The sequence below is a fragment of the Triticum aestivum genome, chromosome 5D (assembly GCF_018294505.1).
Source record: "Triticum aestivum cultivar Chinese Spring chromosome 5D, IWGSC CS RefSeq v2.1, whole genome shotgun sequence".
Lineage (NCBI taxonomy): Eukaryota > Viridiplantae > Streptophyta > Magnoliopsida > Poales > Poaceae > Triticum > Triticum aestivum.
The window spans coordinates 408097276-408109931 of record NC_057808.1 but is presented as its reverse complement, the minus strand read 5'-3'; the positions used below and the strand labels follow the sequence as shown (position 1 = coordinate 408109931).

General features: G+C 44.8%; 1 protein-coding gene across 1 annotated transcript; it reads left to right on the top strand.

Annotated features, from left to right (window-relative positions):
• Positions 1-2558: 2558 nt before the first annotated feature.
• LOC123122188 (GTPase-activating protein GYP1) lies at positions 2559-6443 on the top strand. Its single transcript, XM_044542333.1, has 11 exons — positions 2559-2915; positions 3003-3160; positions 3508-3640; positions 3718-3901; positions 4408-4478; positions 4571-4708; positions 4786-4877; positions 5142-5413; positions 5665-5750; positions 5825-5926; positions 6069-6443. Exons 2-11 carry the CDS (start codon positions 3081-3083, stop codon positions 6228-6230), a joined length of 1320 nt encoding a protein of 439 aa, XP_044398268.1. The 5' UTR covers positions 2559-2915; positions 3003-3080; the 3' UTR covers positions 6231-6443.
• The last annotated feature ends 6213 nt before the right edge of the window (positions 6444-12656 follow it).

Below are 12656 nucleotides of genomic sequence, written 5' to 3'. Positions count from 1 at the left end.
CCCCAAGTCTTCTCTTCGTTTGTTACTTTTGCAAGAAAGCCATGGAGGAGGACTTATGGGACACTTTGGACGAAACAAGACATTCGCTACGCTCTCCAAGAACTATTATTGGCCCAAGATGTACTGCGACGTCTCACATTTCACCACTCGATGCTCAACATGTCGCAAAGCTAAGTCTAAAGCTCAATCTCATGGCCCTTGTATGCCCCTTCCAATTCCTTATCACCCATGGGAAAATATTAGCATGGATTTTGTCCTTGGTTTGCTTAGAACTAGGAATGGAAAGGATTCCGTGTTTGTTGTTGTGGACCGAATCTCTAAAATGGCACATTTCATACCATGCAACAAGATAGACGATGCTTCACATGTTACAAATCTCTTTTGTAGGGAAATCTTGCGTCTACATGGAGTGCCAAAGACGATTGTCTCGGACCGTGACGTCAAGTTCTTAAGCTATTTTTGGAAGACCTTATGCGCCAAGCTCGGAATCAAGCTACTCTTCTCTTCGGCTTACCATCCACAAACCGACGGCCAAACGGAGGTGACCAACCGCACGCTATCGACACTTCTTCGCGTGTTGATCAAGAAGAACCTCAAGGAATGGGAAGAGTGTCTACCCATCGCCGAGTACGCCTACAACCGAGCAAGACATTCTACCACCGGCAAGTCCCCTTTCGAGGTCGTCTACGGCTTCAACCCATTGTCCCCATTGGACATTCTACCTCTTCCACTACAAGAGCGCATCAACATGGACGCAAGTGCACGAGTGAACTATCTCAAGAAGGTGCATGAAGATACAAGGAACACCATCGAACGCCAAGTACAACGCCTCGCGACCAAGATCAACGTCAACAAGCAACCCATGATATTCAACATTGGAGATCTTGTGCAGCTCCACCTTCGCAAGGACCGCTTCCCGAAAGAACGCAAGTCCAAACTCCTACCACGAGCCGATGGACCATTCAAAGTGCTTGCACGCTACAACAACAATGCCTACAAGATCGACATTCCACGCGACAAGTACTCCGTGAGCGACATCTTCAACGTCACCGATCTATCTCCCTACCATGGTGATGAAGATTTTGATCCGAGGTCGGATCTTTCCCAAGGGAGGGGAGATGATGCGGTGCATCCCAAGGTCATCACCATGGACCCACCATCGTCTCACCAAGTGCCTAGTGGACCCATGACACGAGCACGTGCAAGAGCTCTCGAAACCGAGGTGACATCTCTCCTCTCACAATTCCACTTCGATGAACATGAGACATGGCTACTACCTCAAACGGAGACATTATGCATACTCAGGTACCAAGGAGTTAGCCATGGAGAAGCTAAGGAGCAAGGAGAATCAGAAGAGGAAGATGGACGTGAAGACGGAGAAGAAGAAGGGCAAATCAGCAGAAGCCCGGACAATCCGGACCGCCATCCGAACGATCCGGACCACGACCCGGACGATCCGGCTAACTCGCCCGAAGACACCCGAAGCTGCACCACGAAGCCGAATCATCCGGACAGAGTCGCGGATCATCCGGACCGAGCCGGACGACCGGACCCCCATCCGGACTTCCGAGCTGTCGCCGCCGCCGCCCGCCTCTTCGCCTCATCCGGACCACCTCCCGGACCATCCGCGTCCCTGAAGCCCGGATCATCCGGCTGCCCGTCCGGATCATCCGGACCACCACCTGCGTGTGCGTGTTGGGCCGAAGCCCATGTACCCCTTCGCCCCCTTTGCCTATATAAACGACTCCTCCATCACTTTTCTAGGGTTAGCAAAGGATTAGCTCATGTTTGTGTGAGAGCTTTGCTCATCCACTTGGTTACCTTCTCCTCGGAGATCGCGCCTCCTCGGAGAAGATCCTTCCAAGCGGATTCAAGACCCCATCACGGGAAGAACCTCAAGACCTCCTCCCGGAGAAGATTGTGCTACTTGTATCGTCCCTAGTTGATCATGGATCGTGTAACTCTTTGTGTTTCGAGAATTTAACACATGTGGTAATCGAATCTTGTTGGTTATGAGTGATTCTCTCGTGTTTTCCCCTCGTGTTCTTCGTGTGATCCGCTCCAACCATGAAACATCGGGCCGCTAGGGTTCTACCCCACATCAGTACCATAACCTATCAAGAATCATATACTTTGAAGTTGTACTAAAACTGCGACAATTAATATGGATCGGAGGGAGTATCATATTTGATGTCTTGTGTGTCTTCTTTAAAAAGAATTCGTTTCCTTGGTGAAAGACGGCGTTTCAATTATTTTAATCATTGATGCTTCGTGAGCCTTGATGTGTATACATATGCGTGGATGACCATGTTGCGCTCAGAATCTTAAGAAACAATGTGTTCAATATTTTTGGATGACTTGGTTCCAATTGTTTTCAGGAGGGCAAACAAGATACTGTATGCTTTTTCCACAAATCCCTTCGTTACCGAGACCTCCGATACGCTACAGTGACACAGCACCACAGCAGAACGTCGCCCGTCCATCAGGCCAGGTGTCGTTCATCCGGCCGTTGGTGCGGGCGTGCCACCTCACCCGTCGTCGTCTCCCACCTCCCGTCTCCTCGCCCAGCGATCCCCACTCCCACCTCTCCCCTCAGATCCCCATTCCCGTCCAAGAAAAAAAAAACTTACACTGCGCCGCCTCCTCCCCGGCCACCTCCTCGCGCCGCCGCCGCGCTATCCGCGGGACCTCCTCTGCCCGTCTCCCCGCCCGGTGCTTCTCACTGATTTCGGCGATCCGCATTGCGGGTAGGGTTGGGTTGGAGCGGCCGGCCGATCCGCGGCCCCGAAGCTCCGTCGCGCGGTTCTTGGGGCTCGCGTCCGCGAGCGTCGGTCCGCGCCGGCGACCTGCTGCCTGGACTTCCTGCTGCGCTGCCGCACCGGGCACGCGGCGATCGCCACTGGTTGCGCTTCGAGGTACGTGGCCCTAAGCTGTTTGATGCGTGGACGCTCCGGTTCATATTGATGTGGATACTTCGGGGAATGAGAAGCGTGTGCATGCAGGGCCGAATCGGGGGCTAGGCAGCAAGATCCGGCGAAGAGCAACTCCCGATCGGTTGCTCTCCACCGCCACTCCCGGCGATGAGCAGCGGCGGCGGCGGCGGAGGAAGCCCCACCAACTCTGAATGGCGCTTCAACCAGACACTCCGCAACGTGCAAGGGTCAGTGCCCTCCATCTCGCATAACTCCCCTACTATCTGTTTTTTCTTTCTGAATGTGTGCAGTCAGTAATAATACACCCCTCACAAAGAAGGAGTAGCATAATTTAACAGTTAGGAATATAGAGTTTGATATATGAAATAAGAATATATCAGTATTTCAGTCTTTTGGAGTACATTTTTAGTTTAAACATTGTTGGTTTCTGTCCGCTTACGTAGTGTTCCTGTCTAAATTTTACTCCATGATCATAATTAGAGATACCACGCACTGTTTGCTAGTATTGCAAAGTCTGTCTGCTTGTAACCTTACAGAAAGGGCTTGTTGCTATTTTTACCCAATTCTTTGTCAGAATGCTCAAAGGACGAAGCTTTCCTGGGAAGGTTATGCTAACCCGAAGATCTGAGCCTATTTCACCTCCTGAATACTCCCCACGCTCTGAGAATGATCGCTATGAATATGAACAAAATGAAGGCTCACAGGAGGTAATGTGTCATTTCTGGGCATTGCTTTGTGACATATGATAGTCCAGATTGCAACTGGTGATATTCTACTTGTTCAGGTAGAAGGGCAAGCATCTGGAAATACAACTGAAAACATCAGTTCTAAGAAATCAATTTCACCATCGACAAGTAGCGTCAATTCATTACCAGATGCCCAAGGATTAGTTTCTGGGGCTAGAGCAACAGATTCCGCAAGGATTACCAAATTCACAAATGAACTCTCTAGGCCAGCTGTTATATTAGGTATGCACAATTTCTATATAGGATTGATTCAATGAGTTGTTAAGTGTGCAGAAATTTGAATTTTGAAATCAAAATTGAAGTTATTTCTTTGTTTGAAAATTTATTATTTGTCTAGTTTCTATTTGGTCATTTTCATTGCAACCCAAATGGAAAAGAATGCAAATTTTACCTAGAGTTACAATCTAAATTTAGTGAGTTGTTTTCTCGGACAGCTATTTTCCTCACTTGTCGTTATGTTCTCAGTTTTAAAATTTTAACCATGGGAAATTGATTGTAGTGCTGAGTTGGGGGTAATTGTGAATTTTATACTTACTGAACTTATGGCATTACTAAAAAATTATTTATTAATTCTGTACTGGTTACAAGGGCACCATATTTTTCTAGTTTCAGGGTTTCTGGTTGGATTTAACAGTAGTTGTATACGTGTACACTAGTGTTTTCTTTTTAAATTCTGGTAGCTTGTCCAGAATTCAGTTATCATCTACTGTTCTTACTTGATTATGTAGATAAATTGCGTGAGTTATCTTGGAGTGGCGTGCCACCTTATATGCGACCTAACATATGGAGGCTTCTTTTGGTGAGTAGACATATAACATGTTTATTGTGAGATAATGTGACCTCTTTCTAGTGTTGTGTTTCAGTATTGAATTTAATATCAGTTGGCTACAGGGATATGCACCACCCAATGCGGATAGAAGAGAAGGTGTTTTAACGAGGAAAAGACTTGAGTATGTAGAATGTGTTTCTCAATACTATGATATTCCGGATACTGAACGCTCAGATGAAGAGATCACCATGCTTCGCCAGGTAACATTTCAGGCTTGAATTTGCATTACCATGCTGGCCCCATTTTCGCATCAATTTTAACACACGCTGTCCTGTAGATTGCCGTTGATTGCCCAAGAACTGTGCCCGATGTCACATTTTTCCAGGATCCTCAGATTCAGAAATCGTTGGAGCGCATCTTATATACCTGGTGAGGCACTGCACTTGGCTGATTCATCTTGATTCATCAATAAATATGTACCTATAATTTTTTTAACATGCATTCTGATTGGTTCTGCTGAAAGTACTGGCTCTTATTTACCTCATGGTTAGGCCTTGCACTGCTTGATGCATTCTGGGGGAAAATGTTATTAGATGGGTGGATTTTTTTTCATGAAACTTGACCTCTGTTGCTGCCAGAATAATCATTGTTCTTCGCTTCTATTTCTTGACAACAATGATACCTCATTTTCAGGGCCATCCGGCACCCTGCAAGTGGCTATGTCCAAGGAATAAATGACCTTGTTACGCCGTTCTTGATTGTGTTCTTATCAGAGCACTTAGAAGGCAATCTGGACACTTGGTCCATGGAAAACCTTTCTTTGCAGGATGTTTCTAACATAGAAGCAGACTGCTATTGGTGTCTCTCGAAGTTTCTTGATGGCATGCAGGACCATTACACCTTTGCACAACCTGGAATACAACGCCTTGTATTCAGGTTGAAAGAGTTGGTTCACCGAATAGATGGTAATGTTCCATCGATTAACATATATGACAGCCCTTCCTATTATAATGATTAAGTATAGCATGATAAAGGAAGTTTGAGGAGTTATAGGACATTAGGAGTATTGACGGAATAATAATAATTGTATAGAGGAACATTGTGTTAAATACCTTGTCATTAGTTTAGCATGCCAATGCATCTCCTGGTAATAGATAGCAGTTTGGCTGATACTCGAAATACTGATATTGTCTTCCGACATCTTCCATGTATACAGAACCTTTATCGAGGCACATAGAGGAACAAGGGTTGGAGTTCCTTCAGTTTGCCTTCCGTTGGTTCAATTGTCTTCTGATACGTGAGGTTAGTCTAGTCAAGGGGCATTGCTTTCATGTGATGTTTACATTGATGTCCCTTAATACCTCATACTGCTGCAGGTTCCTTTTCATCTCGTGACACGCTTGTGGGATACGTATCTTGCTGAAGGAGATTATCTACCAGATTTTCTCGTGTACATATCAGCTAGCTTTTTGTTAACAGTAAGTGAAAGTACTCCTTGCCCTGTACCGATTTGCGGCTGTCTCGTATGTTCCCTGTTTTCATTGTGTGCAATCCAGCTTATGGATTTCCACTGAAGATTTGGATTCAGAGTGATGTTTCCTTTGGCTCTTTCTTCCCCAGTGGTCAGAGAAGCTGCAGAAGCTGGATTTCCAGGAGATGGTCATGTTCCTCCAGCACCTGCCGACCAGGAACTGGGCGCACCACGAGCTCGAGATGGTCCTCTCCAGGGCGTACATGTGGCACACCATGTTCAAGAGCTCGCCCAGCCATCTCGCCAACTAGGAGGACTATGCGGCTGTTGACATGCCTGGGAGCAGGCGGCGGAGCAGTCCAGCTTCCGTTGTAATGTAGACTCACATATACCCTTCGGGGAGGAACAATGGGGGAGTTTCATGTTTATTTTGAGTGCTGTATTATTAATATCTGCTCCGATTTGTATATCTTGCTGTGAAACTACCGTCTTGGTGATAATGAATATATCTCATTGTTTTTTGATGCGATTACTGTATTATTTCAAATCTGATGGCCATTTTGTGGTTGGGTTCTTTAGAGTTCATAGACAAAACTTTCTGAAACTGTTACGAGTCTGAACACGCAAATGCAGGCCTGGTCTCACACCATGTGCAATATGTTATAGACACTACAGAATGTATATATCCACAACAAAAATATTTAGAATTTTATGACAGTGTTTGGCCGCTGCTATTTTTTATTTTCTGAAAAGGGCCATCCCGGGTTGGACTTGAGCACCAGACAGGTCGTTAGCTGCGTACATTTCGCTGATATTTGCTGATGAGAAGAGTAATTGGACTTTACCAAAAACGCCGAATCTTGATCTTTGCTGATGAGAAGAATAGTTGGATCCTACAAAAAACACCAAATCTGCAAAGAGCACAACTATGAAATGTCCTAGGAGGAACCAGGCACCAGATTTAATAGGTAGAATCAAGGTTTTAATTTACAGAAAATAGAAAAATTCCAGACCTCACAGAAGTATGCGAACTTTCAGAAATTACTTTGGATTTTGGTATATAATAATTCAATTAATTTTAACAAACTTTGATTAAATTTAAATATGTTTGAATCTGGTTTGAAGTTTTGCGATTACAAATATTTTAAATTTTTGATAACCACCGAAATTTTCAAAAATTTCATTGAAAATTTGAACCCTAGATATAGTGAGGTTCAAACTTTGAACCTTAGAGCATCTCCAACCGTTGGCCCCCGAGGAGGCGCTAAAAATCGCCCCCTGGGGGCGAGCCGGCGCTAACCGCGAGCTGGGGGCGTGATGCTCCCCAGTCGCCGCGCCCAGGTTTATTTTGAAAAGCAAAATCCGGCACAAACAAGGCGCAAATTCGACTAAACTTCGGCGAGTTCATACATATATAAAAATATTTTACACAAGAAGAAAAAAAAACACTACTAGACGCGCCTCGCCCTCGCCGTTCCTCGCCGCCCGCCACCCTTGAAGCTCTACATGCCGAGGAGCCTGTAGAACTACGTGTAGTCGCCGTCGTCGTCGTTGTCGTCGTCGTCGCCACCTCCGCGGCCGCCGTCCTTGCTGCACCCCTCCCCAGGTTGGCGCGGCGGGTTGGACGGTCCGGGGCGTCCTCGTCCTCGTCGCTGTCGAGGATCACCACGCCGTTCTCGTCCTCGCGGCCACGCTGGAGGGCGGCTATCTCCTGCAGGGCTCGGCGCTGCCGGACCATCTCGTTGCGGAGGTAGTCGTCCCGCGCCCACTTTAGGGCGGCCTCGTCTGAAAGCACAAGTGCTCCCTGTGTGATTTTGGTAATTAATGTCGACATATCTCTTGTTGGACTAATACTTCTACCTAGTATGTTTCAGATAAGTTCAACAATGGAGTGGCGGGACTAGAGGATGTGGAACCCCTTCAAGATGCTAAGGACAAAGGATTGGCTCAAGCTCAAAGCTCAGGACTCTACATTTTTCATTCTAGTGATCCAAGATCACATTGAGTCCATAGGGAAGCCAATACTATTAAGAGGGGATGAGGTGTTGCTTAATGGCTTGCTTGCTCAAAGTGCTTAGTGATATGCTCCAAAGCCCTCAACCACTTTCTCACATCCACATATGTCCCAAACCAAAAGTCAAACTCGGCCCCACCGAAACTTTCTATCCGGCGCCACCGAGTTCACTTGACATAGCCACTGCCCGAAACCCTAGTCTTTTCGGTCTCACCGATAGGGATCTCGGTCTCACCGAGATGGGATTGCAAACTCTCTGTTGCCTATTGCAATAATCTCGGTCTCACCGAGATATGCGATCGGTCTCACCGAGTTCGCAATGCAAACTCTCTGTCTCCCTTTCGTAGCGTTTCGGTCCAACCGAGATGAGCGAATCGGTCCCACCGAGTTTGCCTGACCAACTCTCTGGTTAGCTTATTACCAAAATCGGTCCCACCGAGTTTGTGTAATCGGTATCACCGAGATTACGTTATGCCCTAACCCTAATGAATTCGGTCCCACCGAGTTGACATGTCGGTCCCACCGAAAATCCTAACGTTCACATTTTGAACTAAATCGGTCTGACCGAGTTTTATAATTCGTTCCCACCGAGTTTGGTGATTTGTGTGTAACGGTTAGATTCTGTGTGGAGGCTATATATACCCCTCCACCCACTCTTCATTCGTGGAGAGAGCCATCAGAACATGCCTACACTTCCAAGATACATTTTCTGAGAGAGAACCACCTACACTTGTGTTGAGGTCAAGATATTCCATTCCAACCACATAAATCTTGATCTCTAGCCTTCCCCAAGTTGCTTTCCACTCAAATCATCTTTCTACCAAATTCCATCCTATGAGAGAGAGTTGAGTGTTGGGGAGACTATCATTTGAAGCACAAGAGCAAGGAGTTCATCATCAACACACCATCTATTACCTTTTGGAGAGTGGTGTCTCCTAGATTGGCTAGGTGTCACTTGGGAGCCTCCATCAAGATTGTGGAGTTGAACCAAGGAGTTTGTACGGGCAAGGAGATCGCCTATTTCGTGAAGATCTACCCTAGTGAGGCAAGTCCTTCGTGGGCGATGGCCATGGTGGGATAGACAAAGTTGCTTCTTCGTGGACCCTTCATGGGTGGAGCCCTCCGTGGGCTCGCGCAACCGTTACCCTTCGTGGGTTGAAGTCTCCATCAAGGTGGATGTACGATAGCACCACCTATCGGAACCACGGATAAAAAAATCTCCGTGTCTCCAATTGCGTTTGCACACTCCAATCACATCCCTTTACATTCTTGCAACTTGCATGATTTACTTTCCACTGCTCATATACTCTTATCATGCTTGCTTGATATGTATTATGAATGTTTGAACTTGTGCTAAAACTCCACTTTAACTTGAAGAAATTAAAAACTGCCACTTTTCTTGCTAAGGGTCTATTCACCCCCCTCTAGACACCTCTTCTCGATCCTTTCAATTGGTATCAGAGCTTTGGTCTCCATTGCTTTGGTTTAATCACCATTGGAGGAAGATGGATGAGTCTACGTTGGGGAGTCTTAGACGTAGAGTGCCTATTCTTGATGGAGAGTTCTTTCATGAGTGGAAAAATGAGATGCTTGAGATTTTCAATGAATATCATTTGAACAAGTGCATTACTAGCCCTTGTGCACCTTATGTTGATCCTTCGCATCCTACCCTTGATGAGTCTATTGACATGATCCGCAACCTCAGAACTGTTAATCTTATCACTAGAGGCTTGCCTAGAAACTTGATTGGATGTTTGCCTACTCTTGATTGTGCCTACACTATATGGAGATTTCTTGAGGAAAGATTTCCAAACTATTCCTTGCAAAACTTAGATGGAATTCTCCATAAGTCTATTGCCTTGAGTAAGATGAAGTCCAGTGATCCTAAGTTTAGTGATTGTCTATTTGAGCTTACTAATCTCATGCGTACCAAAGGAGATGTTGGAATCATTAGCAATATCATCTTCGAAGCTATTGGAATTCATAAAGATGACCATTGTGATGATCATTTATCTAATGAATTACCCTCTCTAGGAATTGATCAAATACAAGACGATGTTGAACATGAATACTATGATGAGGATGATAATAGCGACTATGATCTTGATGATGCGATGAGACACTTTGGTCTTATGGCTAATCTTCACGGCTACATGGCTGGAGGAAAGGAATGGGTCCTTGATAGTGGATGTACTGATCATATGACCGGAGACAAAGATATGTTTCGCGAGCTTGCTGAAAACGACGGCCCTCGAAAGTATGTCACTTTTGGTGACAACTCAAAGGGTAAGGTGGTTGGCCATGGTAAGGTGGCCATCTCACATGATAGCTCCATACAAAATGTCATGCTCGTTGAATCTCTTGGGTACAATTTACTTTCAGTATCTAGACTTGCTGATTTCGGTTTCAATGTTCTATTTACTAAAGTAGACTGTCAAGTGTTTCGAAGAGACAATCACAAAATGGTCTTTACCGGTATACGTCGAGGTGATCTTTACACTGTTGATTTCACTAAAAAGGCTCAACCTAGAACTTGCTTAATTGCTAAATCTTCTAAAGGCTGGTTGTGGCATAGAAGGTTAGGTCACGTGGGCATGTGAAATCTTGATAAGCTTATTAAAGGTGATCATATCCTTGGAGTAAAAGATGTTATATTTGACAAGGATAGACTTTGTAGTGCTTGTCAAGCAGGAAAACAAGTTGGAGGAAGCCACCCCGTGAAGAATGCTACCTCTTGAGCACTGCGTTGGTTTTCCCTTGAAGAGGAAAGGGTGATGCAGTAAAGCAGCGTAAGTATTTCCCTCAGTTTTTGAGAACCAAGGTATCAATCCAGTAGGAGGCCACGTACGAGTCCCTCGCACCAACACAAACAAATAAATCCTCGCAACCAACGCAATAAAGGGGTTGTCAATCCCTTCACGGTCACTTACGAGAGTGAGATCTGATAGATATGATAATATAATATTTTTGGTATTTTTATGATAAAGATGCAAAGTAAAATAAAAGGCAATAAAAATAGCTAAGTGTTGGAAGATTAATATGATGGAAGATAGACCCGGGGGCCAAAGGTTTCACTAGTGGCTTCTCTCGAGAGCATAAGTATTACGGTGGGTGAACAAATTACCGTTGAGCAATTGACAGAATTGAGCATAGTTATGAGAATATCTAGGTATGATCATGTATATAGGCATCACGTCCGCGACAAGTAGACCGACTCCTGCCTGCATCTACTACTATTACTCCACACATCGACCACTATCCAGCATGCATCTAGAGTATTAAGTTCATAAGAACAGAGTAACGCTTTAAGTAATATGACATGATGTAGAGGGATAAACTCATGCAATATGATATAAACCCCCATCTTGTTATCCTCGATGGCAACAATAAAATACGTGCCTTGCTGCCCCTACTGTCACTGGGAAAGGACACCGCAAGATTGAACCCAAAGCTAAGCACTTCTCCCATTGCAAGAAAGATCAATCTAGTAGGCTAAACCAAACTGATAATTCGAAGAGACTTGCAAAGATAACCAATCATACATAAAATAATTCAGAGAAGATTCAAATATTGTTCATAGATAAACTTGATCATAAACCCACAATTCATCGGTCTCAACAAACACACCGCAAAAGAAGATTACATCGAATAGATCTCGACGAGAATCGTGGAGAACTTTGTATTGAGATCCAAAAAGAGAGAAGAAGGCATCTAGCTAATAACTATGGACCCGAAGGTCTGAGGTAAACTACTCACACATCATCGAAGAGGCTATGGTGTTGATGTAGAAGCCCTCCGTGATCGATGCCCCCTCCGGCGGAGCTCCGGAAAAGGCCCCAAGATGGGATCTCACGGGTACAGAAGGTTGCGGCGGTGCAATTAGGTTTTTAGCTCTGTATCTAGTAGTTTGGGGGTACGTAGGTATATATAGGAGGAAGAAGTACGTCGGTGGAGCAACGTGGGGCCCACGAGGGTGGAGGGCGTACCTAGGGGGTAGGAGCGCCCCCTACCTCGTGCCTTCCTGGTTGATGTCTTGACATAGGGTCCAAGTCCTCTGGATCACGTTCGTTCCGAAAATCACGTTCCCGAAGGTTTCATTCCGTTTGGACTCCATTTGATATTCTTTTTCTGCGAAACTCTAAAATAGGCAAAAAAGAACAATTCTGGTTGGGCCTCCGGTTAATAGGTTAGTCCCCAAAATAATATAAAAGTGTATAATAAAGCCCATTAATGTCCAAAACAGAATATAATATAGCATGGAACAATAAAAAATTATAGATACGTTGGAGACGTATCAAGCATCCCCAAGCTTAATTCCTGCTCGTCCTCGAGTAGGTAAATGATAAAAACAGAATTTTTGATGTGGAATGCTACTTGGCTTAATTTCAATGTAATTCTCTTAATTGTGGTATGAATATTCAGATCCGAAAGATTCAAGATAAAAGTTTAATATTGACATAAAAGTAATAATACTTCAAGCATACTAACTAAGCAATTATGTCCCCTCGAAATAACATGGCCAAAGAAAGTTCATCCCTACAAAATCATATAGTTTAGTCATGCTCCATTTTCGTCACACAAGAATGCTCTCATCATGCACAACCCCGATGACAAGCCAAGCAATTGTTTCATACTTTAGTAATCTCAAACTTTTTCAACTTTCACGCAATACATGAGCGTGAGCCATGGATATAGCACTATGGGTGGAATAGAATATAATGAT

Bases quoted from the DNA above. Each gene is read 5' to 3' on its own strand.
- LOC123122188 (XM_044542333.1), top strand. From the start codon at position 3,081: ATGAGCAGCGGCGGCGGCGGCGGAGGAAGCCCCACCAACTCTGAATGG. The intron at 3,161-3,507 runs GTCAGTGCCCTC...ATTCTTTGTCAG, and splicing joins ACACTCCGCAACGTGCAAGG to AATGCTCAAAGGACGAAGCT. The intron at 3,902-4,407 runs GTATGCACAATT...TTGATTATGTAG, and splicing joins TAGGCCAGCTGTTATATTAG to ATAAATTGCGTGAGTTATCT.